The following is a 27914-nucleotide window of genomic DNA, read 5'->3' on the forward strand; positions in this document are numbered from 1 at the left end:
CCACTTCGCCTACTTCGATTTGCTCATCTCTAATTAGAATTACCTCACTGAATATTTTCACTTTTTGTCTGGTATGGCTCTATATGGGGAATGCATGAGGAGTCGGGAATTATCTTCCCTTTTGAAGATTACACTTCGCATGTGCCTCCAATAAAAATAAGTGACTCTCACTTGCTTGTTCTGTACATTGCATCTATTCTGTATTTTAATTTATCTCATTCTTCACCAATAAGCTGGTAAGGACTTTTCTCTGACTATACCAATTTTTATACTTGGCTCAGCATACCAACTAGGCAATTAGCATTTTCAGCAAAGGCAGCCTACATATTCCTCTTACTAAGGTTTACTTAAAGGAAACCTGTGCTGAGAGAATAAGGAAGCTTCCATTACCGATCTCCTGATAATGCTGTCTCTGGATTCAATACTTTTTGAGTCACTGATCTAGAATAAGCATGCAGGTGACATCAGAACTTCTATTCTGCATACATCTACTAGATTAGTGGCTCAGAAAGAATTGAAGCCATTGGATCAGTATGACAGCTAGGCAACAAGCATTTTAGGAGTCCAATAAAGGTAACCCCGTGTTCTTTTACATCAGGTGTACCTTAATGTGTATGTAAAGCCAAAGTTATTTTTGTTTGTCAGTTTCAATACAGACGGTCCTTAGCACACTTTCATTCTAGCCAGCAATAAATCAATCAATCAATCAATTTAACTAAACACACACATACACTATACAGTATATAGCAATATACAAACAGAGCAGGCTCTCCTGGAGGCAGCCCTTTTCCTGCACAAAGGTATTGCAACTCACCAGAAGACCACTTGGGAGACTATTATCTGTGGGGTAGAAAGTGATGGGAAATCCAAGTTGTCACAGGTACAGGAGGTTAGGAAAAATTTCCTTTGGGAAAATCTGCATGTTCTGGTGACAACTAAGAGGGGACTCCCCCTAACTTTGTAGAGATTTCCTCTCACGTCTGTTGTGTTTGTGAGCCAGGAAGTGCGAGAGAGAGATAGCAAAAAAAAAAATCTGATGGGGCTCTTAAAGTGTATGCTAGGGCAAAAAAAATACATATGCACTACATTTTTATATATATATATATATATATATATATATATACACTTGTGCTCAAAAGTTTACATACCCTGGCAGAAATTGCGAAATTTTGGCATTGATATTGAAAATATGACTTATCATGCCAAAAAATGCTCTTTTATTGAAGGATAATGATCATATAAAGCCATTTATTATCAAATTGTTGTTTGGCTCCTTTTAAAATCATAATGATAACAGAAATCACCCAAATGGCCCGGATCAAAAGTTTCCATCCCCTGGAATGTTTGGCCTTGGTACAGACACACAAGGTGACACACATGGGTTAAAATACCAATTAGAGATTAATGTCACACATCTGTGGCTTTTTAAATTGCAATTAGTGTCAGTGTATAAATAGTCAACGAGTTTGTTAGCTCTTATGTGGAAGCACTGACTAGGCTAGATACTGAGCCATATGGATCAGAAAAGAACAGTCAAAAGTCCTGCATAACAAGGTAATGGAACTTTATAAAGATGGAAAAGGACACATAGAGATGTCCAAAGCCTTGAATATGCCAATCAGTACTGTTAAATCACCTATTAAGAAGTGGAAAGTTTGGGGATCTCTTGCTACCAAGCCAAGGTCAGGTAGACCAAGAAAGATTGCAGCCATAGCTGACAGAAGAATTGTTTGGAGACAAGATTGGTGATGTACTGTAGCTTGGGGCAGAGTTGTGGATACCTTTGTATGTTGTTGTTAGTATTTTGAATGTATTTGCTGGGAAATTAGAAGCCAGTGGATGGATTGGCAGAGAGGGGTGGCAGACACTGAGCGGTTGGTAAGGTAGATGAGTCTGGCAGCAGCATTCATGATAGACTATAGAGAGGTAGGTTTATGAGAAGGGAGTTGCAATAGTCAAGGCAACAGATAACAAGGAAGCTCGGTGGTTTCATTAATTAAAAAAGGGCAAATTTTAGAGATGTTACGTAGGTGAAGTCTACAAGCTTTTGACAGCGATTGGATTTGGGTGCGAAAGGACAGGCCAGAGTCTAGGATTACACCTAGTGTGGAGGGAGGGACCGATAGTTGCATTCTTGATCTTGATGGAGTTTGGCACAAGCAGAGGGGGCGTTGGGAATATTATCAGCTCTTCAGATTTAGAGAGCTTAGTTTCAGGAAGTGGTGCGACATCCATGCTGATATGTAATGTGAGAGGAGACTGAAGGAGTGAGGTGAGCAGTAGAGAGATAGATTTGGATTATTAAATACCACCTAAAAATTTCTATGTATTTCAAAAACATGAAATAAATTTCATTTAGGAAGAGTGTTGATTAGCAGAGTAACTGCCATTCAAAATATGACAACACTGAAAACAGAAAAATGGTAACTGGTAAGGAAGAGGTATATATAGGCAAGTACTCAAGTGGTTACCATTCCCTACTGTGTGCATAGAACAAATGAAGTGTCATGTAGAAGTGAACAGAGAGAGAGAGCAGACTAATGCCTTGTTGTGTTGCCCTGTACAGTGCGGGTATGAAGGACCATGACGTGATCATCAGCATTAACGGCAGAACTGTAAGCACCACAGAGGAGGTGAGTGAAGCTGTGAAGGTCAGCGAGACTCTGTCCATCGTGGTGCGAAGGGGAAATGAAGATATCATCCTCAACGTTGTACCCGAAGAGATGGGCTAGAACCCCTCCATTACTTCAGAAGTTCTTGTTCTTCTTCGGGATTTCTGACCTCTACAAAGTGCACGGTGCACAGAAGTTTTATACTTGGATTCAGACTCTGAACTCCAAATGGATGGGACATGTCTCCTTCCTGGAATACTCTATTCCCACACTGGTTGTGGGGGAGGCTGACTGTACGTACTCATATATACAGTATATGATTCTATACAAAACAGAGCTACAGTGGATATGCAACTTCTGCTTTGCTAGAGGCAGCCCTACTAATTGTATAAAACCTTATACTTACCGAAGATACGAGGAATGGGATTTCTACCAACACCGGCAGGGAATGACAGATCAAGCCATACATATGAAGTATACTACGCCAAATCAAAAAAGAAAGCAAAACAGTAGCCATATATATATATATAACATACAATGTGAGGGACCTTGCCATAAATTGTAAATGATCTACTTTCAGACGTATAAATCAAAGTGCTTAACAGCAGTGTATTTTTATAGGTGTATTATATAGGTATATTACTGTATAAAATTGCTATCATATATTACCTGTTAGTATTAATGTATAAGCATGTGCGATCCCTGACAGTTCAGAACGTATAGGGATTCTGGGAAAATACATTCAATCGCCATATGAGCTTATAACATAAGGCCTTATATTTATATTTTTCTGGAGTACCTGCAAATTGAATTCAAGATTAAAAGGTAGTAGAAACAGTACCAGCCATTAATGTTTGGTAATACATAAACGCTATGACCTTCACTGACCTTTTATACTCATATGGTGCAAAGAGCCACGGTTGGTGGTAACCCATAGCAGGATTGTCTATAACAGTATCATTGGCTTGAGCAACAAAACCTGGTTTCTAATTGGCTGCTATGACTTACTGCATTATACCATAAAGCAGTGGTCTCCAAACTGCGGCCAACGGGCCAGATGTGGCCTTTTGCTTGCCTTTATATGGTCCTTGGGACACTTTCTCCCACCGATACACGGCATTATTGTTCTCACTTGCACCAACCATGAGGTGCCATTCCTTCCACTGACAACAATAGTGGGGAACTATTCCTTGTACTGACACCAACGACAAGGCACCATTCCTTCCACTGACACCAACAGACGGGAACTATTCCTTCTACTGACAACTACATTGGGGCGCTATTCTTCCCACTGACACCAATCACAAGGGACCATTCCTCCCACTGACACAAACAGTGAGGCACTATTCCTTCCCCTGATACCAACGACCAGGCACCATTCCTTCCACTTACACCAACACTGTGGTGCCATTGCTCCTAATGCCACCAACGATGAGGCACCATTACTCCTACTGACAAAACAGCGGGGCACTATTTCTTCTTTTGAGACAAACAAAAAGGCACTGTTCCTTCTTCTGATACCAATAATAGGGCACTATTCCTTCTCCTACTGACCACAGATGCCATGTAATTTTTTGACTCCCACTGACCAGCAGGCCCGAGACATTGTTTACTATCACTGATGCTGGGGCAATATATACTCACATTTTCCACAGTCCAGTCCCCACCCTTATGGTCTGAAGTACTATAAGCTGGCCCTTTGTTTAGGTTTGGAGACCCCTGTCATAAGACATGAAAAGTCATGAAGACATTAGCTATGCCATAATTTCTAAAATTCTCACCTACATTTAATTTCAGCGGGGGTATAAAGCAAATTTTAAGGCCTCCCAGCTGTTCAGAGTTAAAAAAAAGGAATCCAGTACTTTTTTTGTAATATTGCTCAGCATCTCTACTCTTCCTACTCCAGTTGACATAAGTGGAGCAGGTGGCTTTCCTCAGTGGGATGAGGGATATTAGGAGGAAGGATGAAGGATAACATAGTTATGTAGGACTATAATCTACAACCAAATGTTTCCGTGTAAGGAAGTGGCCCTGAAAATAGCTAAAATATAAAGCAGACTTCAATCAAAACTACTGATGCACAAGATATTTTAAATATGAAATACCCTCTGTAAGTGGTGCTAATCTCTCACATATTCAATATGACGTGTCTTGTGTCACTCTCTCCCACATGCTTCCAGTACAAAATTCTAGCACACAGCAGGCTGTCTCAGGCATGGAATCCTCTGCAGAGTCTGACGTGTGTCACACAAGCATCAAACACTTATATTTTAATGATCCAGACCCAACAACAGCTCCAAAGACCGACACCCCTCCCCAACTGCGTGTGTTCCAGGTGCCAGCCAAGGAGCCTGTCCACCTTACTGATTTCAGGGGGAAAAAATGCAACACCTGCTGCACACCGATAATGTAATCTCCTTGTAAAATCTTTATTCAACCACAAGCAACACACCCAGGGACCAACCATCCATCCTTGACGCGTTTCACCCCCATAGTCTTATTTGCTCATTGACACGTAACAGAGATGGTGTCATGCGGCTGGTGGAAGCTCTACTGTTCCAGTTTTAGTTTTGGATATAGAAGGGTTTTTGTCTGTTTGTGTCTTCCATTGTTGACTTTGACCAATAGGGTCAAAGGCAGCAAATAGGCTAACAGAGATTCTAACCCTTCCCTAATCTGTCTGAAACAAAAAAAAATAAAAAATTGCCTGGGATTCTGCTTCTTTTTACTGGCTCTACACACATGGCACTTGGAATCTGACTGGTAGCTATGGGAAATACAGATCTTTCTTTATATTTTGATATTTTGTGCTTTCTCCCCCCCCCCCCCCCAGGATTTCTAACCAAAACTGATTGTTTTAGGCACTTGTTGGCTAAATAAAGGACCTACTGCTTTCTTCTCTCATGTAGCTGTGGGCTCTGCTTCCGGTCTTGGAGTCTCATTTCCGTTGTGATAATATAAATTGAAAATCTTATGGTGAGATTTGGCCTGGCCATGGTACATGGGAAGAGCTGGGAACTCCCAAAATTTGTGAGAGACATGCTAATGGCGATGTAACTTAAGCTTTCTCTAATGAACATGTAAAACTGGTCTTTATGAATACTTTGAGGTTGGTTTACTAAAGGCAAATAGGCTGTGCACTTTGCAGTTGCTCCAGAGCTTAGTAAATTAGGTATAATTTCACTTTGCAAAGAATACCCAATCACATGCAAGGAAAAAAAAAAACAGCATTCTGGCTTGCACATGACTGGCTGATGGAAGTCAGCAGAGCTTCCCCTCATTTACTAAGCTCTGGAGCAGCTGTACATTGCAAAGTGCACAGTTTATTTGCCTTTAGTAAATCAACCCCTATGTCTCATTGTTAGCCTATATGTGCTTTATTTGGTTTTGTTTTGCTATTTCAAAAGACAAAACAAATTGTATGTAGAGCTATATTATCACAATTTTTGCCTATTTAGAATAATTTTAATGTAAAATTATATCATCAAAATATGTGGCATTTGAATTACAAGTTTACATTTATAAATCTGAATACTTTGTATTTTCTTAGACAAAATTACATATATACATGTAACTCTCCTGTATTATGGTGTAATTGCATTATACTAATACAATCATGTTTTGTTACATATTAGCTCATCTTTTATTCAGTGATTCTTGCTCCAGTTAAAGTAGACCGTTCCAGAACCCTGACATGTGAACATAATGATACCTTCATGTCCAAATCTCATCCTAATATCAGCCAGCAGGTTCCAGAGATCTTGAAATAAGAGATGTATGGCAGAACTGAATTTTCAATGGGGACCACTGAGTTCCAGTGTAAATTTCACACTCAACAAGATGGATGCAGCATCAGTCTGATGCTGTATCTGCTCCTGCCGTTTCTAAGACTGAGAACTAAGTGGTCAAAGACCACTGATCACTCAGTTATCGGTCTTCACTGAGCAGAGAGCCAGGGACTGTCAGTCTCTGGCTTTCTGCTCTGCCCATCCAGTGTCTACTGGATGCCCGGGGTATGGAGGAGGTGGGAGCAGCTGGCTCAGGCTCTCAGCAGATCGCTATGAGGCTGAATCAGCTGTCTGTCAGGCATCTAGGTGGATCCCAACTTTAAAGTCGGGATCTTTCCAGAGCCTGTACTAGCTCAGTGATGTCAGATGACAGTGGACTTTAGCCCACTGCTGGCTGAAAATGGGTCACAGGAGCGCAGAACAAAGTGCACTCCTGTGATCCCTAAGAGAAGTATAGCCAAAAGAGCTTTGGCCCCACTTCTCCTTTAAAGCCAAACTCTAGACCAGGGCTCAAAATTTCAAATTTAGGAAGGGAGGAAGGAAGGAAGGAAGGGAAGGGTGAAAGGAAGGAAAGGAGGGGTGAGTGGAAGGATGGAAGGGAGGGATGGATGGAAGGAAGGAAGGGAGGGATGGTGGGTGGAAGAAAGGGAAGTCGAACTCACATGCTCAGTCAGATGCATCAGAGCTGTTGGCTGCTCTGTGTTCAATTTCCCCACCCGCACTTCCTCTGAAGCTGCACAGACTGGAGTAGGGAGGGGTTGGGCGTTGAGGAGCACACAGTGGGGGGGGGCCAGGAAAGAAACGGAACGATCAGGGATGATCGGTGCAGCGGAGGGGGAAGTGACAAGCAGCGATTTCCTGTATGACTTTCAATGAAGTAGCTGGAAGCCGAATCTCTTCTCCCTCCCACGGCTTCCAGCTGCTTCATTGAAAGTTATACAGGAGATTGCTGCTCATCACTGCCCCCACCGCTACCCCTCCCACACACCCCTAGTCCCAGTGCTGCTCGACCCCACCTTATTTCCACTCGCCCAATGGGAGCAGGTGAGTGGAAATTTTAAGGGTTGCTCTAGACATAATTTTTTTGTAAGGGAACTTCTGCCGGTGTTTATAAAGATAAAGCAGCTCTGGCAGCAATGCCGACCTCTTCTTTAATGTAATCACGTCTATAAAAGGGGGGGGGGGGGAGATGTTTAGATTTTTTTAATTTTATATATATATATATATATATATATATATATATATATATATATATATATATATATACACACACACACACACACACACACACACATAAGTTTTGTCTTTCCTTTCTATTGTAAACTGAATAGGTTGTTTTACAAGGTAAGGGTTTACATATACTTTAAATAAAAGTGCTTGAAGTTGTTTATCACCCATCAAAAAGAAAATATTTAACTGGCATATATTTAACTGGCATACAGTTCTAAGTACAGCTCCAGGGAACAGGAAGAGTAGGATAATATCAATAATGGAAAACGTGTTTGGATTATCATGCGAGATTTGGGTTTGTTTGCGATTTTATCTGACAATACAGATCTGTATTTGCCAGGAATGATATGTGTATATAGCAGTTCCGTCAGAATTTTTTTTAAACTTGTTTTTCAACATAAGTGTACAGATTTTTCTGACCTGTGTGAACAAGCTGACACTCCATTGGCTGTCCTCCATTACTTTATTCTCTCCACAGTCTGCATTGGAGTAGAATTACTAAAAGTGGAGTACTCAGAATCTGGAGCAGCTGTGTATAGTAATCAGTCAGTTTCTAACCTCAGCTTCTTCAATTAAGCTTTGACAACAAAACCCAATATTCTTCTGCACCTTCCCGTTCTCTTCCCTGACCACTGCAATGCCAGCAGGATATGAATTCAGTGATTGACAGATGTGGGTGGACAGCTCTGTAAAGAATGATAAATGGGTCGTAACACAACCAGCACCTCTCTGCATATACGGTTTGTCTGCTCCAATTGCAGGACAATGCGGTCACTGCTTACACTCTGAAAATCATCCCATTACTTTCAAGTAAAAATGCATGACCTGTATAAAATAACTATGCGCCACTAAACAGTTTTCAATGAAGATCTGTAACCGTTGCACATTACTCTGCTCTCTAAGGTCTTGTGCCAACTGTCTTTGGCCTTGTCAGACGCTTCTGAAATCATTTGGAATTCACTGGCAGTTTTTGCATTCCCACAGACTTGTAAGGAAACACAAAACCTGTTTAATGCCCCGGTTACATCGGGTGCGATCTGCAAATCGTATGCTAAGTTGCACCCTATTGTCCACTATTAGAGCGGTCATATTGGTGCGGTTCTGGCTTGGTTGAAGCTGCACCGATTTCTATAGTGCATGCACTACTTTTATTGCAATTTGCATAGACATCTGTGTCAGATGTCTTGCAAACTGCAATGAAATCGGCAGGTCACCTGATTTTGAAATTGTGCGACTTCACTGTAAGTCGCACAATTTCAAAATTGGCTTTGATGTGACCCGGGTGTTAAGTAAATGGGTGCCTGAAGTGTCAGAAGTCCTTATTACTTTAACCACTCACCTACAGGGAACGTATACACCCTTCCTGCCCAGGCCAATTTTCAGCTTTCAGCGCTGTCACACTTTGAATGACAATTGCGAGGTCATACAACACTGTTTTCATATGAAATTTTTATCATTTTTTTGAGACAGATAGAGCTTTCTTTTGGTGTTATTTAATCACCTCTGGGTTTTTATTTTTTGCTAAACAAACCAAAAAACACTGAAAATTTTTTTAAAAAAAGTTTTTTTAGTTTGTTATAAAATTTTGTAAATAAGTGATTTTTCTCCTTCACTGATGTGCGCTAATGAGGCTGCAGTGATGGGCACTGATAGGCTACACTGATAGGTGGCACTGCTGGGCACTGATGAGGAGGCACTGGTAGGTGGCACTGATGGGCATTGACAGGCATCACTGATGGACACTGATAGGTGACACTGAAAGGCAGCTCAGATGGGCACGGATATGTGGCATTGATGTGCACTAGTAGGCACTATGTGGCATTGATGTGGCACTGATAGGTGGCACTGCTGGGGCTACACTGATCATCAGGGCACACTGATCATCAGTGCCCTGATGATCAGTGTAGATGTCCCCTCTGAGGGATGCCGATTACCAGCTCTCCTCTCCTCTCGAGCTGTCAGCATGACAGCTCGTGAGGAGAGAAATGCCGATAACCGGCATTTCCCTATTTACATGCGATCAGCTGTGATTGGACACAGCTGATCACATGACTGAGCCGACACCTTCGGCGCTTTCTATTGGTCGGTGATCCGCTGTGTCCGAGGGATACAATGCACTGAAGGTCGCCACACCGCATGCTCCCGGAGCTGCGCATGCGCGGTTAGAATGGGAGGACGTCATATGACGTCCTCCCAGAATGAGAGAACCGCCTTGCGCCCATCATTACCTTATATGGCGGGCGGGAGGCGGTTAAATCACGTGTCTCACACAGGCTAGGAGTTGGGATTAAAATGCAATTATGGATAGGAGCCCTATATACCGGACCTATGGCCCAAGTGAAGGTCAATCAGACCTTGTCCCAATCATCTCTGGTTTCCAATGGTACACGGCAGGGATGCCCTTTATAGCCACTACTATTTGCCTTGATCATGGAGGCTTTTCTACGATGGATCAGTTTGAACCCTGATATTGTCGGGGTTAAAGTTTGATCCACTGAACATAAACTAGCTGCGTTTGCAGATGACGTCTTTTTTTTTATTAGCTCTCCAAGGAGAACCCTGCCGAACCTTCTGAAGGAAATAAATCAATTTCATCATTATCTAATTTTAAGATTAATTTAGGGAAGTCGGTTATTCTACCTTTGAATATTTTGAAGGCGGATGGACGCACACTTGAACATTCATTTCCCTTCCGACGGCAAGATTCTCCCCTCACTTATCTGGGTATAAAACTGCCTGCAGACCTGAAGGATCTCTAGAAGGCCAATTTTGCCCTACTCTTACGCTCTGTCCTGGAAGAATTGCAGTCCTGGGAGAAGGTACAAACCACCTGGTTCAGTAGGATAAGCATACTTAAGATGATGATCCTCCCCAAATTCTTATTTTTTTTTCCAGATGGTCCCTATACGTTTGCCTAGGGACTTTTTCCTTAAAACTCACCAGGAATTTATTAAAAACGGAGTTCCACCCAAAAGGGGAAGTTCCACTTTAAAGATTGGTCCCCCGCTTCCCATTAAGGATTGGCACCTTTGGGGAGGAAGGGGTTGAACGGGTACCCGAATTTGACAGGCACCCGCTCCCACTTCCGCTGCGATCGCCTAGGTGATCAGAAATGGAAGTTGTCCTTCCCTTCCCTCCTTGAAGTCTTGTGGGACACGTGACAGGTTCCAGAAGACAACGGGGCCATTCAGGAAGCGCAGCGCTACTCACGCATGCGCAGTGGACATCTGGCTGTGAAGCTGCAAGCTGTCACAGCCAGGTGCCTACACTGAAGATGTCGGCGCCTGGGATACAGGATGGCCGGTGAAACGGGCTGCGGCAGGGGCACCGTGGGACAGGGGAGTGGCTGTTTTTTAAAATTCAGCAGCTACAGTTTTTGTAACTGCTTTTATTTTTTTACAGAGTGAGTAAAACTCCGCTTTAAGTTTGTGTGGTACGGGAAACCATCGCACCTCTCATATGACCTTATGCGTTGTACAAAGGCTAGGGGAGGCCTGGGCCTTCCTGACCTCTCATTGTATTATCGCACTACTGCCTTACTCCATATTGCAAATTGGAATTTGCATACCGCAGATAAATTATGGATTCCACTGGAAAAACCAATGGCAGGAAGGAACCTGGCACACGCTCCCTGGCTTCCTACAACATTTAGGGGTCTTTCAGATGGGATCTCACCTCTCTCTTCTGCAACTCTGGCCCTATGGGATGGTTTAAATAAACAATTCTCCTTGGCACCATACCCTTCACCCCTTTCCCCTCTTGGAGGGGACCCGTGGTTTGTCCCAGGTGAGGATTTTGCCTTCTTTAAACACTGTGGGGGTTCTCATGAAATTCATAGTTTTCAGTATGTGTCTGACACACATTTACGATCCTTAATGGATTTTCACAAGGAATGGGGCACTACACCTTGGGATAGCTAGAAACACAGGCAGCTTCATGCATTCTTTGAAACTATACAAAGGACTGTTCGATCCCCCGACTATCTAAGTTCAAGTCTATATGTTTGCGACTTATCTGCTCTCTAAGTTATATATATTACTGGTGGGACAATCGACCAACACGACTCCTTACTATATCCGAGAGTAGGAGAGGGAACTGTGCAGAGATCTGACGAACTGTAGTGTAGATAAAATAATATCCCTGGCCCACACTTCATCGGTTCATGCTAAAACACAGGAAACATGTTATAAATTTCTATCCAGATGGTATAGGGTACCCGATAGGTTATCCCACATTTTCCTGAGTGTGTCCGGTTACTGCTGCAGAGGATGCGGGCAGAGAGGCACTTTCCTTCATCTGTGGTGGAATTGCCCAGTTATACGCACCTTTTGGTCTGATATTCGAACAATCATTCATGAGATAATTCCAGCTGGCAGATGATCCTTTACCTATTCTATTTCATGACACAAAGCAATCAGTTGGGACATACAAATGCTCCTTGATGCCACACCTCCTCAATGCCACTAAATGTCTTATCCCCATAAATCTCCTGTGTTGCCTTCAGTCAAGGAGTGGCTGCAGAAAGTACAGGACATTATGGAGGCGGAGGAGTGGAGACATCAATGCACACATACTTATGGAAAGTTTTATAAATGTTGGGCCCTGTGGCTTGATTTTCTAACCTCTGACAGATATATAGTATTGATGGCATAGTTGATATATCTCTTTTTGATAATGGGTTTTTGCACCTGCGAGAGACCTCTTGACCAGGGTGAATTGTATTAAAAAAAAAAAAAAAAAAGAAGTCCTTATTACCAGACTTGTCTCAGTTCAGCATCAAGTATTAAAGATCAGCATAACAGCCAGGCAACTACCCTTTTCAGAAAGAGGTCTGCAATCGCAGCCTCCCACATTCTCTCACATCAGGTTTTCTTCAAGGGCTCATTCACACAGCCATATTATTATTATACAGGATTTATATAGCGCCAACAGTTTGCTCAGCGCTTTACAATATAACGGGAGACAATACAGTTCAATACAAGAGGGATAGGAGGGCCCTGGTCCTTGGAGCTTACAATCTAGGAGATATGGTTTAAACGCAAGATCCTATGTAAAATCATGTCTGTACACATGTAAAGTTTATGCTAAGATTTGCATTCGCACTTTTGGTGCTAGGACACAAGGGCCATTCAGGGCCTAGATGTAAATTTAAGCAGATTACACAATGTTAATGTATACTTGTCAGCCATGGGCATGCCAACAGAGTGCAAGTATTTACATGTGTACTGCATTTAATACCACCCATGGACACAAATTCTTTTAATTTGATGTTATGGATCTGAATACAGTTTACCAATCTTTAAGCAGCGGTGTGCATAAATCCATAGAAAACAATACACCTGCCTCAAAAAACAAAAAAAACAGTTTTAGCAGCCATAATAGCGTTTATTAGCACAGCAAACCTCCAAGTTGAAAAAAATTTGATTCGTATTGACCAGGCCATCTCTGCCCATTGTTTACAGCCTGTCCCCTCCACCCCCCTCATGCATGCAGCAATAATGGGAAACAGACTACAAACACTTAATGGCCTTGGAAAGTCCAGGCAATGCAAACCAGGAGTTTCTATTTTCCTTTCATAAGAGTTTTAGTACTAGTTGAATGGCTATCCAGATATGGATATTTAATACATAATTACATTGGTCCAAGCTGGACCGTTGTAACTTTGCATAAATCATACATGGCCGATGCTCCTGGAAGCTGGAAATCACCGCTACTCTAGTGATATCCACTATCTTCTGGGTCCTGTGCCCACAGGAGGTTGGGCACTTGGCACGGGTGCCATATAGAGATCGCTTTGCATCTTCTCAAGAATTACAAAGAGCACTCTGATTGGACAAGGTGTCACTACCATGCCTCTCCACCTTGCCCAATCAGAGAAGGCTTTGCAAAATGCAAAGCCTGATTTGTATGGCACCCGTGCTGTGCGTCTGACCTTGTGTGTCCAGAATGCAGCAGGCCAGCTGCTCAGCATAGGACCCAGAAGCAAGTAGAGAGTAGTTGTGTCTACTTCCAAGATTTCCAGCTCCCAGGGGCATCAGTCAGGTATGATTCATACATAGCTACATAGGTCGATAACTGGAAAAAAAAAAAAGGAAACACAGCACCTCTATGTGTGTACTGTGAAGGCATTTAATAGAAAGATAAGTAGTAACTCACATCTTAGAATTTAAAAACAGGCTCATGGGTAAGAGGGTGAGACATCTGTAGCCAGATGTAGTTGTGTGACTGATCCAGAGAGGAGATTGATTGAGTCTGTCAGCAGGTGGTGCTGTGCATGTGCAACATGGATGGTAAGCCTGGTGGAATCTCCAAGGTGTCTGTCAGCAGATGGTGCTGTGCATATGCAGCACGGATGGTGGAGCCTGGCAGAGTCTCCAAGATGTCCGGGATCAGCATATGTGGTGTCTGACCTCATCAAAACGCGATGCGTTTATGAGCATGTGCAGGACGAGATGAGTCCAGGCGCGCTCTTTCATCAGGCAGGCAATTCTTCTTTAAAGCATTTCATAATGGCAGCCCATTTTTATTATTATTATACAGGATTTATATAGCGCCAACAGTTTGCTCAGCACTTTATGGTGGGAGACAGTACACAAGACAGTACAGTAACAATACAATTCAATACAAGAGGAGTTCGAGGGTCCTGCTCCTTGGAGCTTACAATCTAGGAGGGAGGGGATAGTGGTACAGGAGGAAATAGCTGTGGGGGATGGAGTGGTTGGAAGAGTAGAGGAGTTCAGTATTAGCTGAGGGTGGGGTAGGCTTCCCTGAAGAGATAGGTTTTCAGAGTGCACCTAAAAGGTGAGCAGAGTAGGTGATAGTCTGATGGATTGGGGTAAGGAGTTCCAGAGGATGGGGGAAGCCCTGGAGAAGTCCTGGAGACGAGCATGGGAGGAGGAGACAAGGGAGCTAGAGAGTAGGAGGTCTTGTGAGGAGCGGAGAGTACGGTTTGGGTGATATTTGGAGACAAGATCGGTGATGTAGTTTGGGGGCAGTATTATGAACGGCTTTATACGTCAGTGTTACCATTTGGAATTTTATCCGGTGGGCAACTGGAAGCCAGTGGAGGGTTTGGCAGAAACAATCCTTTCAACCTCCTCAATCCCTAAGTGTGCAGTATTCTAAAACACCAAATTTGACTCAGGAGCAACATCTACTTATCAAATCTCAATGTGTTTTTTTTTTTTTTTAAAGCACTTTCAAACACTTGACTGGGCTTGTTCTCATACACGCATTAAAAGGAGACCCATATTTCAGTTTTGCATGGCTGCTGGTTGTAAAAACCCTGAATCTAAATAACTTACTCTCTATGTGGTCTCAGAATCAATCGCTGATAAATACCACACCTTGCATGAACACCCTTTTATACCTACAGTGTTGTGGGGTAATGAATGGGCACATACTGCAAGTATTATCATCTTAATTACATTTATTACAGTTTAGGATTAAACATTGTTATATTGTATATATAACGTATTTACAGAATTGTATCTTACATATCAGCACAGCTGTGTAAACTAACCATTCAATGTTTTGTCTTTCTGCCATGGTGCTACCACATGAAATATTGTGACAGTCTTCGCAGAATAGAGTCTGTGGGTGGAAGTCTGATACAGATTGCAGTGTCCCCAAGGATAGTCTGCATCAGTATATTGTACACCAGTTGCTGTTGTCACTAGGCATGAGCCCCCCTGTGATGAGCAATATAAGATCCACAAACCACCAGATGCCCAGACCTCCCAGAGTGAGCAGCTTTCCCACAGCGGTGCCCGTGTGTCCCAGGCAGAAGCGATCTACTCCAAAGCAGCCCAAGAAGAAGGAGTACAGCAATGTGGTGATGAAATAGTGGCCTGTATACCTGTGCAGACACAAATCAAAGGGTTGAGAACTATGACATCATAGTACACCTTCTTGTCTACTTTACATTTGTAGAAACAAAGTTGAACTCAATGCAGATATAATAGACACAAATTATTGCATCATGAAATGTATTTTCTTTAATGCAAGCAGAGTAAGTATTTGTATTTGACTTGATATCAGTCTCTTGCTGTGCTGCAGAGCTCAGACTGAGATATGGAAAAAGCACTGCAGTGCAAGCAGGCAATCGGTTGTCCTGCTGTGCTCATTTGTTAACAAGGAACATGTTGATAGGAGGAGACAGCAGAGTGACAGAGAGGAGTTCATCAGTTTACTGATCCTCCATCACAAACTGGGGGCCTGACAAAACCTGTAATTGTTACCTACCCGCAAAATAGAAATCAAGTCTCTTCCTCCAGGCCAGTGTAAAACTATGAACTGGATGGACAGAAATGCAAATATTTTGACAAATAAAAAAAACCTCCTTACATTTATTTCATCTGCAGATTTAGTGGTTTTAAAATCACCCGCACACAGGGCAAAGCAAAAGTAGAACTACAGGCAAAACTTTTTTTTTTTTTTTTTTGCATTTTCGATAGAGTAAAGAAAGCCATAGATTATGGAATTTTCTTTTCATCCACCATGGCTGAAAGTAAAGAAAATTTGCTCGATTCCCGATCAACATAGTGGGGTTTATTTACTAAAGCTGGAGAGTGCTAAAAAAGACTCGCTTCTGCGTAGAACCAATCAGCTTCCAGGTTTTATTGCCAAAACTTAATTGAACAAGCTGAGGTTAGAAGCTGATTGGTTTCTATGCAGAAGTGAGGCTGAGTTTGTACTCTCCAGCTTTAGCAAATAAACCCTAGTCAGTGTTGATGGGGGAATCTCTCACACAGTGCTATTGTATTCTGCTGGCAGGGAGTCTTCCCTGCCTGTAAAACACGATTATTGTTGCCGGCTGCACGAATCGTTCAGGAAAAACCCAACAGGCCAGCTGTACAGAAGTTGATTGATAGATTAACTTGTGTACAACCAGGGTGCCTATACATCAATCCAAACCCTGCCAGTCCCTGCTGAACCAGCTGAATTTCGATCCACGTATGGCTGTCTTAAGGGAGGGTTATAACCCCTGTCAAATGTTTTTGCTGCCATCTGTGTCCCATTAGGGAGATTTCCCTTCACTTCCTGTCCTATAGCTAAAACAGGAGGTCCCCTCTATCACTGTTCTGGGGACAACCCAAAATTTGGGATTTTCTTTTACTTTCAATGATAATGGTAAACAGGACAACTATTTGTTTATTAGAGGTACTTGTATTGCGCCGTCAATTTACGCAGCGATTTACATATATACATATCATGCATTCACATCAGTCCCTAACCCTCAACGGGCATACATTCTAAGGTCCCTAACTCACATTCATACATACACATACTAGGGCCAAATTAGGCAGGATCCAAGTAACCTACCAGCATGTCTTTGGAGCGGGAGAGGAAACCCACGCAGGCACAGGGAGAACATGCAAACTCCAGGCAGGTGGTGCCTTGGTTGGTATTCGTACCAACGACCCCAGGAAGAAGTGCTAACCATTTAGGCATTGTGCTGCCCAACTAGACAGGGTGAATCTCCCTAATGGGGGTACAGACAACAATACAAACCTGACAGGTGTTCTTATCCACCTCCACTCTATAAAAAACTAAAAAGAAAAAAAAAAAACAGAAAAAAAAAAAAAAGAAGAAGAAAGTTTTGCTCTAAATCCTCCCCGCACATCTGCATATTACTCACTTTTCTTTAGCCTTCCCATTATTCATTTCAGATGCAGGGAGTGAAAGGAACTAAACCGACACTTCTAGTTATGGAACAGCATGTGACTTGCTTCTGTGCCACCCACCTGACAATGCAAGTGCACGGTGACTGGTTGAGCGCGGTCACATGGGGACAGGGAATAGAACTTCGTTCTATATAAATTTTGCTATGTCTGTTTGAGGATTACATAGCTTTCTTTTCTCACTCTTGACGACTGAATGGAGTAGTGGGAGGAGAAGAATAGGTAAGTATGAGCTACAGGGATGTAAGAGGAAGTTTAGTGACCTGTTGCTTTGACCTGTTTTTCCAAAAAAGCACAGGGTCATCAAGCAACACATTTCAGCACATACTTAGGGACAGATTAACTACAACTGGTGCTCTCAGAATCATGTACAGCTGTGCATAGTAACCAATCAGATTCTAACTTCAGCCTATTAAGCCTAGGTTCACACTACAGCGGTGCGGTAAATCCCATTCCTGTACAAATCACATGCGATTTGTATGTGGTGCGATTAGAGCCATACATTTTGTATGGCTCTATTTACACCATACCAACAACGTGCAGCACCCTTTTTTGGTCCGCACTAAAATCGGATAGCATAGGTATTAACACCTATGCGATCCGATTCTGCACATCACACCGCGTTTTGTAGACTGATGTCAAGGTGTTGTTAACATACACACACAGCGGTTTGCAGGGTGCAATTGTGATGTGGTGTGGAATTCGCACTAAAACTGCTGCGAATTCCACAACACATCAGTGTGACCAAGGCTCAATGAAGCTTTGACAAAAAACCTGGAAGCTGATTGGTTACACTATGCACAGTTGCACCAGATTCTGTCTGCACCAGTTTTAGTGAATCTCCCTCTAGGTTTCCTACAAATAGGTGCATTTACTATCCTTACTGATAGACTTGTGAGCTGATCTACATTGCTGTGTGACACCCCCCTCTAGTGGACAAAATATTACAATTTTCATAATTAACCACTTGCCTACCGGGCACTTATACCCCCTTCTTTACCAGGCCAATTTTCAGCTTTCAGCACTGTCACACTTTGAATGACAATTGTGCGGTCATGCAACACTATACCCATATGAATTTTTTAGCATTTTTTTTTTTTGAGACAGATAAAACTTTATTTTGGTGGTATTTATTCACCACTGGGATTTTTATTTTTTTTTTGCTATATAAATGAAAAAGTCCAAACATTTTGAAAATAGTCTTTCTTCATAAATCTTGGCCAAAATTTATTCAGTTATCGTTTTAGTAGGCAAAAAAAATAACCCAAATTAGTTTATAACCAAAACATTTTATATATATATATATATATTTTTTTTAACATACTGTCACTCTAGTAGTACAGTGTCACCATGGTGACACTGTACTACCTGTGGGGGGTGATGAAGATTTTTTTTTTTTTTTTACACTGATAGCTTTTACACCCATAAAGGCTGTAAAAGCAATCATTTCTCCTCTCTGACTGTATTCTTGCAGCCATTGAGAAATACTGTGTGAGCTGTGATTGGTCACAGCTTGTCACATGATACAAGGCTGTTGTGAATAGGCTTGTACCATGTGACCTTTGTGATCTTTCACACGTAGTAAGCAATGATGTCAGAAGTGACATCTTGTTTACTACTATTTATGTGAATCTCTGATTGGTCAATCAGTGATCACATGATCGGGACCTGCACAGAGGTCCTGTACAGCGATCGGTGTTCCGCTGTGTCCGGAGGACACAGTGGACACCGGATCGTGGTGCCGTGTGCTCCCAGGGAGTGCGCGCAGGCTGTAAATGGGGGCGCTGTTTATGAACGGCAACCCGCTCCTGCACTGCTCCCATCCGGCCGTTTATGTACATGGGCCGGACAGGAAGTGGTTAAACCATCTAAAAGTACTGGGAGAACCACATAGGCTGCCATTGTGAGCTCTAAGCTATCCTCTGGCTTGAGTATATAATGACCCTGCACACGTGTGTAGTCACACATAGTCAGACAGGTTGCAGGCATCTAGTAAAACCTGGACACAGCAAAGGCATTCAAGTCAAACCGGGACTTTTATTTTACATGTATAAAAAGGGATGCTAGCGTGGCAAAACTACATGTAGTAGTAAGTGGCAAGTGCGTCTTATTACTAATAGGTGGCGCACATGTCACGGGCCAGTCCAGAGATCATTAAATCAAGATATCAGACAACAGTGCTAGTGTGTGCATGGAACAGCGTGTGATCATGGAGTTTCTTGAACGAAGGCCTAAAAACCTGCGGATATCTACAGAAGACTTCAAGCACAGCACGGTGATGAGACACTCAACCGCAATAAGACATTTGAATGGTGTAAACATTTAAAAGATGGCCGTAAATCTGTCAGTGAGGATCCTGGCAATGGTGGTTCCCAGGTCACAGCAGTCATTCCTGTGAACATTTAGCATGTGGAACATCTGATCCTGGATAAATCAATGCATAACCTGTCATGAAATTGCACAAGAGACTAATCTTTCTTTGGGAGCGGTTAACACAATGATAACGAACTGCAGCAGGCTGTCCTAGGATGGTTCAGGTGTACTGGCAAAATCTTTCTATGCCGAAGCTTTCCAGGCATTAGTTAAACGCTGGGATAAGTGTATAAATGTAGCAGCGGAGTAATTAGAAAAAAAAATGCAGTTTGCACTCCTTGAAATTTGTTCTCTTATTATATAAACTCAAAAGCCGCGAGATATTTTCCCCTTCTTCAGGCCTAAAATGTGCATTTTAACGCGTTTGCAAAAATGCCTCGGCCAATAAAATGTTAATGCATGAATGAATGTCCCTGTTCATAAAACAATTTCACTTAGTGCACTGGTATGGGGTCTTTTAAATAGACAAAAGATCTGCGAATACATACTTGATACATGGTTTATTCCCACGCTGAAAAGAGCGAGGCTCAGCGCATTCAATATCCTCTAGCGCATGGCACATGACTTTTGTATGCTCCACGTCACCATAGGCCTGTCCTCCAAACTGCAAAAGAAGCAACAGGTTATTCTCAAGTAACAACAGACTAAAATAGCATTCAAAATACAAGATTTAGACATCCTGCCTTTTCAGTGACCATTGCCCCCAAGGAAATATTCTCTTAAACCACGGGGTCCTCAGAGATTTGCACTGGTCAGCCTACCCCAGAACTGTACAGACTTTACTTCAAAATATTTACCCCATGGTCATTTATTTCTTGTGCCTGTACACCAGATATTCCATCCACTTCAATGGGAGACCTGTCAACACCTGAAGATTGCCCTTCCACTGACCTGAATGAAATCTGAGGCACACATGCTAAAAATAAGCAATGGCTGGCTGGCAAGATTTTGAAGAAACAGGAGTGGCACATATTAAATATTAGGTACAGTGGGGATCGAAAGTTTGGGCACCCCAGCTAAAAATTTGTATTAATGTGCATAAAGAAGCCAAGGAAAGATGGAAAAATCTCCAAAAGGCATCAAATTACAGATTAGACATTCTTATAATATGTCAACAAATGTTAGATTTTATTTCCATCATTTACACTTTCAAAATAACAGAAAACAAAAAAATGGCGTCTGCAAAACTTTGGGCACCCTGCAGAATTTATAGCATGCACTGCCCCCTTTGCAAAGCTGAGACCTGCCAGTGTCATGGATTGTTCTCAGTCATTGTCTGGGAAGACCAGGTGATGTCAATCTCAAAGGTTTTAAATGCCCAGACTCATCTGACCTTGCCCCAACAATCAGCAACATGGGTTCTTCTAAGCAGTTGTCTAGAAAACTGAAACTGAAAATAGTTGACGCTCACAAAGCTGGAGAAGGCTATAAGAAGATAGCAAAGCGTTTTCAGATGTCAATATCCTCTGTTCAGAATGTAATTAAGAAATGGCAGTCATCAGGAACAGTGGAAGTTAAAGCAAGATCTGGAAGACCAAGAAAAATATCAGACAGAACAGCTCGCAGGATTGTGAGAAAAACAATTCAAAACCCACGTTTGACTGCACGATCCCTCCAGAAAGATCTGGCAGACACTGGAGTTGTGGTACACTATTCCACTATAAAGAGATACTTGTACAAATATGGCCTTCATGGAAGAGTCATCAGAAGAAAACCTCTTCTACGTCCTCACCACAAAAATCATCGTTTGAACTTTGCAAATGAACATATAGACAAGCCTGATGCATTTTGGAAACAAGTTCTGTGGACCGATGAGGTTAAAATTGAACTTTTTGGCCAGAATGAGCAAAGGTACGTTTGGAGAAGAAGGGGCACAGAATTTAATGAAAAGAACCTCTGTCCAACTGTTAAGCATGGGGTTGGATCAATCATGCTTTGGGGTTGTGTTGCAGCCAGTGGCACAGGGAACATCTCACGAGTAGAAGGAAAAATGGATTCAATAAAATTTCAGCAAATTTTGAATGGTAACTTGATGCCATCTGTGAAAAAGCTGAAGTTAAAGAGAGGATGGCTTCTACAAATGGATAATGATCCTAAACACACCTCGAAATCCACGGGGGATTACATCAAGAGGCGTAAACTGAAGGTTTTGCCATGGCCTTCACAATCTCCTGACCTCAACATAATTGAAAATCTATGGATAGACCTTAAAAGAGCAGTGCGTGACAGACAGCCCAGAAATCTCAAAGAACTGGAAGACTTTTGTAAGGAAGAATGGGCAAAGATATCTCAAACAAGAATTGAAAGACTCTTGGCTGGCTACAAAAAGCGTTTACAAGCTGTGATACTTGCCAAAGGGGGCAGTACAAGATATTAACTCTGCAGGGTGCCCAAACTTTTGCAGACGCCATTTTTTTGTTTTCTGTTATTTTGAAAGTGTAAATGATGGAAATAAAATCTAACTTTTGTTGACATATTATAAGAATGTCTAATCTGTAATTTGATGCCTTTTGGAGATTTGTCCATCTTTCCTTGGCTTCTTTATGCACATTAATACATATTTTTAGCTGGGGTGCCCAAACTTTCGATCCCCACTGTAGGTATATCTTATTATGGGACTTGTGTGAAAAAAATTATATAAATTAAATTACTAACACTGTTGCATGACAGTGCAATTGTCAGTTAAAGTAGCGCAGCACAGAATAGCAAAAAATGGCCTGGTCATGAAAGTAAATCTTCCGGAGGGCAAATGAATAATAAATTAGATATTTCACATGCCGCTTCAGGCAAGATCAGGCTTCACACTACTCTTTTATTATCATGGGAAATAGTGGGGACAACTTTAGGACGGGGACACACACACCCAACATAAAAAGTGGTGCGTACTATATTTCAATTCATACGCACCTACAAGCGTTTACAGCTATGCGAGTTGAAATCTATAGAACATTCTTTGCATGCGTCACCACTGCAGACTACAAATTGTGGATATTTTTGTTGCTCCCTGAATGAATCATTCATGTGGTGTCAGAGCATGTGGAGAATGACCTCCACCTTCACTCGCTCCGAATGATTGAAGGCTGATGTAATTTTATGCCGCATCAATGATTTATTCAGGGAGAGATAACAGATATAAATATCAACAATTTGTAGTCAGCTGTGCTGACGCATGCGCAGATTGATTTCAGCCTTTGACCAAGGTCATTCTGTGCCTGTCACAGACTACACTTTGTTTACATGGCCCTGACAGCGGATGGGGTGCATATGGTCAATTGAAGCTGTACAAAAATAAAAATAGTTGCACAAACGTTAAACGGATTTAAAAAAAAATAGAAATCTTCCTTTACAAATAACAAACATGTTATACTTACCTGCTCTGTGTAAGGGTTTTGCACAGAGCAACCCCGACCTTCCTCTTCTCGGGTCCCCTGCTGGCGCTCCTGGCTACTCCCTCCTGCCAAGTGCCTCAACGGCAGTAGCTTGCTATGGGGCACCTGAGCCTCTGCTCTGTGTGACCATTCACATACATCCATGGCTTAGCCCTACCCCCCATTCTTTCCTCGATGGCTTCACTGCTATCCCAGCCAATGAGAAGGGAGAGACCCAGGGCAGCCGAGGCTCTTGCACATCGCTGGATCGAGATGGGGCTCAGGTAAGTATTAGGGGGGAGCTGAACAAAGAAATTGTTACCTTCATGCATAGAATGTATGGTAAAAAAAAAAAAACCCCTGAGCCTTTACAATCACTTCAACATTCGTACAACATAAAATACAGTCGATATTGGACTGTGGACACAGTGCTGCAGACTGAAATGGAGCTGTGAGAATGGGCCAATGGCATACAATGCTGCTGCTTTCAGATCCCTACAAATTACCAATCAGAATGCAGCCTACAGTACGCAGGTATGCATGAGCCACAAAAATGTGAAATCATACAGAAACAAATCCATAAACCCCAGCAGGTACTCTATCATTTACCTTGGCACAGCCATAGCCAACCTCTTGCTGCATGGTCACATTTCCTGTATGATCCATCGGATCCTCACATTGGATGAACTCTTCTGGTCTGAGAGGAAAAAAAAAAAACAAAACAAAATCAAGGTTTGTACAAAGAGAGGTGAAAACTTTTAGACACAAGGAGCTGCAGGACATGGATTTGTACTGCACACACCATACAGCAGGTTGCATTTCCATCAGTGTGTGGGCTCCCCCGATCCACAGAAGTTGATTATTTAATTGACTTCTGTTGAAGGGACATGTCAGAAAATTTTCCACAGATCAGCAGCTGCAGCTAATCACCCACAGCCTCTGATCACTGTATTCTGACATCGCCGGGTCCAGCGCTAAGAAAACAATGTCCAGGTTGGAAGGGAGGAATCTATTTGTTGTTGTTTTTTTCTTATTTAGCCTGCTAACTGAATGAGGATATTAAAAAACAAAAATGTGTATGGCCAGCCTTAGGGTCCTTTAAGGCAGTCATCCTTGGCTCCAATCAGCAAGGGGATCTGCAAACAGCTTCAGTTTGTGAGTGGAGATGAAAGGACCTATGTTAGGTCTATAGGTAGGCAGATGTCAATGGATGTGTGTCTGTTTACATCATTTTACCACCATCATGTTTAGGTCCAAAAAAACAAAACAAAAGGACGTAAACCCTGTCCGTTTTTTTTTTCTCTAACCTTAGACAGACTCAGGAGGTAATTGAATTTAAATATCCGCTTGTCCATAGATTAACATGGAGACTCCAAATGGATCGTCATGGAAAACTGACAAGTGGATCTCATGTGAAAAGCCCCTTTTGGTTAATATTCTGCAGAGAGCAGCCACAGCCTGAGTAGCAAAGCCTGTGTCCTGCCAGCATACTGCACAGAAGGACCCTAGCTCATTGTGTGGATGCAATGGTCTCTCTGCAGAGGTCTCACATGCCCCCTGCTGAGTTGAAGCCAGAACTCTCCAATCATCACCCCCCCCCCCCCAATGCACCTGCTCACCTGTGAAATTAATATTTGTTCGGTTTTAAAGGGATGAGGTAGCAACCCTAATTATATATCAAGTGCTGTCGTCATGCTGTTAATTTTGTGTACATAGAGTATAGTCAGTGGGCGGTGTCTCTTACAGATAAACTCCCTCCTTCTCTCCCCTTGATGGTAGGTGGGTTGATAATTTAATTGATGCTATCTACTTAAGGAGGTTGAGCTTTGGGAGACATCATCCAAATTCTGAGGAAGGGGATTGGATCCCCGAAATGCGTCAGTTGTTTTTGCTATCCTGTCTCTGGTTGGAGGTGGAGTCTTCCACTGTGTGCTTTATGCATATTTATGCCTTTAGCTCACTGGACTGGTGAGTATAACAATTGTCCTTTAACATCCTGTAATAAAGTGATTGGCGGTAGTGTGCTAGGCATTTGCACCCTCTCTGTTTTGTATGTTTTGTACAGTGCTGGACTTCCCCAATCTGAGGAAGGCTGCACCGCCACCTCTTTTCAGTCCGGGTTGTGTTAATATTATGAGACATATGTTTTCTGCGATGGGTGTCATTTTCTGAGCACTTAATGTCAAGTTTGAACCTTTTTTGTTCCGAAATATGCACTAAAAAAAAGCAGCAAAACTCACAGTATGTTTGCATTATTTCTTAAAGGCACCTCAGATGCGAGTAAAAGTCCCGCTGTTTATTGCACAAAAAACACAGAAAATGCACTTGGCTCGGGTCAAAAAAAAAAAAAAAAAAAAAAAAAAAGGGTACTTGAACTACATTATATTGCCAAAAGTATTGGGACACCCCTCCAAATTATTATACAGGATTTATATAGCACCAACAGTTTGCGCAGCGCTTTACAATATAACGGGAGGCAATACAGCAACAATACAGTTCAATACAAGAGGGAAAGGAGGGCCTGATCCTTGGAGCTGACAATCTAAGATTGGATTCAGGTGTTCCAATCACCTTCATGGCCACAGGTGTATACAATCAAGCCCCTAGGCATGCAGACTGCTTCTACAAACATTTGTGAAAGAATGGGTCGCTCTCAGGAGCTCAGTGAATTCAAGTGTGGTCCCGTGATAGGTTGCCACCTGGGCAATAAGTCCATCTGTGACATTTCCTGGCTACTAAATATTCCACAGTCATCTGTTAGTGGTGTTATAACAAAGTGGAAGCAACTGGGAACAACAGCGACTCAGCCACCAAGTGGTAGGCCACGTAAAATGACAGAGCAGGGTCAGCGCATGCTGAAGCACACACTGTGCAGAAGTCACCAACTGTCTGCAGAGTCAATAGCTAAAGACCCCCAAACTTCATGTGGCCTTCAAATTAGCACAACAACAGTGCATACAGAGAGAGCTTCCTGGAATGGGTTTCCATGGCCGAGCAGCTGCATCCAAGGCTTATATCACCAAGTGCAATGCAAAGCGTTGGATGCCGTGGTGTAAAGCACGCCGCCACTGGACTCTACAGCAGTGGAGTCGTGTTCTCTGGAGTGATGAATCACGCCTCTCTGTCTAGCAATCCGAAAGACATGTCTGGGTTTGGCGGTTGCCAGGTTTGTGTACTTTTATTATAAAGGAGGGTGTCGGCAGCTTGGAGTAGTTTATCCATCTGAGCGCAGGAGGTTTTTAATTATTTTGCAAGGAGAACTGTACTTGCCTGACTGCATTGTGCCGAGTGTAAAGTTTGGTGGAGGGGGATTATGGTGTGGTTCCTCAGGGGTTGGGCTTGGCCCCTTAGTTCCAGTGAAGGGAACTCTTAAGGCGTCAGAACACCAAGACATTTTGGACAATTTCATGCTCCCAACTTTGTGGGAACAGTTTGGGGATGGCCCCCTCCTGTTCCAACATGATTGCGCAGCAGTGCACAAAGCAAGGTCCATAAAGACATGGAGGAGCCAGTTTGGGGTGGAGGAACTTGACTGCCCACACAGAGTCCTGACCTCATCCTGATAGAACACCTTTGGGATGAATTAGAGTGGAGACTGTGAGCCAGGCCTTCTCATCCAACATCAGTGCCTGACTTCACAAATGTACTTCTGGAAGAATGGTCAAACCTTCCCATAGACACCCTCCTAAACCTTGTGGACGGCCTTCCCAGAAGAGATGAAGCTGTTATAACTGCAAAGGGTGGGCCAACTCCATATGGAACCCTACGGACTAAGACTGGGGGGCCATTAAAGTTCATGTGCGTGTAAAGGCAGGCCGACCAATACTCCTGGCAATATAGTGTATTTTGCCGCAACTGCTGAGCAAACTGTTGGCTCTATAGTTTTGCCGTAACAAAAAACGCAACATGTCATGCAGGTGTTAATGGGGCACAAATGTGCGTTCGCCTAACATGCCATTGCAGTGCAGCCCAGTGTGAATGAGCCCCCATCCTTCATCCCATCCAAAACTGCTCCCATGTGAACCCCTCAATGACCCATCAAAGAGCAACAGAGAGGAGGTCAGGAGCAGTACGGGGACTGGAGCACATTCACACTGATACATCTTCCTGTTCTGACACACACACTCTGATTGGAAGCTCAGCGTTGTCACCCAGTATACTCACAAGTACTCGCACAGGACCAGGGGCCCCCCGGGGTCTCTGTGCTCGGGAACAGGGGTGGTGCTGGGCTCTGCAGAGGAGCCAGGGCTGGTCTGGTTCTGGGAGGCGATGAGGGAGAAGGTGAGCAGCAGGCCCTGTCCTCCCAGTAATAGGTAAGTCATAGGTGGCACCGGCCACCCCATCATCCTGCCGCAGCGCCCTCCACCCGCACTGCGCGGCTTCTTCCGCCAGAACTCCACCCGGCCAATCACAGCGAAACGAAATACGTTCCTCTTGCGAGCATACGCAACACACGCAGCGCCCTCTACCTGCACTTTGCGGCTTCTTCCGCCAGAACTCTATCTGGCCAATCACAGCGTAGCGAATAACGTTCCTCTTGCGAGCTTACGCAAACATACGCATAACCATTGTTTCCATGAATGTATAGTCTCCACTACTGGAGCCATTTTGCCTGCGTCTAATGCCTTAGTAACAATGAGCTCTAGGTCTCCGATAAAATGGCCGCACTCCGGACAACAAACAACCACGCTCAAATATATATTAGACCTCTCATGGATTTTCAAATAGATGGTAGCAATCCAAAGTGCAGGATTAAACAACATTATACAGTATTCTGATAACTGTTTGTGGTTTGATTCATTAAAGCTCCACCCAAAAGGGGAAGTTCCACTTTAAAGCTTCGTACTAAATGCTTTTTTT

General features: G+C 42.9%; 2 protein-coding genes across 2 annotated transcripts in view; one reads left to right on the forward strand and one right to left on the reverse strand.

Annotated features, from left to right (window-relative positions):
- HTRA4 (HtrA serine peptidase 4) overlaps nt 1-6241 on the forward strand; it is a 106282-nt gene extending 100041 nt beyond the window's left edge. The window contains exon 9 of the mRNA XM_089661301.1: nt 2567-6241. Within this exon, the coding sequence (XP_089517427.1) occupies nt 2567-2732 (166 nt within the window). The 3' untranslated portion in view covers nt 2733-6241. The remainder of the gene's footprint in view (nt 1-2566) is intronic.
- Nucleotides 6242-15041: 8800 nt separating this feature from the next.
- TM2D2 (TM2 domain containing 2) lies at nt 15042-27515 on the reverse strand. The gene is made up of 4 exons (XM_089661302.1): nt 27219-27515; nt 23664-23751; nt 20175-20290; nt 15042-15488 (listed from the first exon to the last, which is right to left on the reverse strand). Exons 1-4 carry the CDS (start codon nt 27398-27400, stop codon nt 15275-15277), a joined length of 600 nt encoding a protein of 199 aa, XP_089517428.1. The 5' UTR covers nt 27401-27515; the 3' UTR covers nt 15042-15274.
- Between the last annotated feature and the right edge of the window lie 399 nt (nt 27516-27914).

Source organism: Staurois parvus, unplaced genomic scaffold (genome assembly GCF_062004578.1).
Source record: "Staurois parvus isolate SC_StPar_1 unplaced genomic scaffold, SC_StPar_1.0 ptg001328l, whole genome shotgun sequence".
NCBI lineage: Eukaryota > Metazoa > Chordata > Amphibia > Anura > Ranidae > Staurois > Staurois parvus.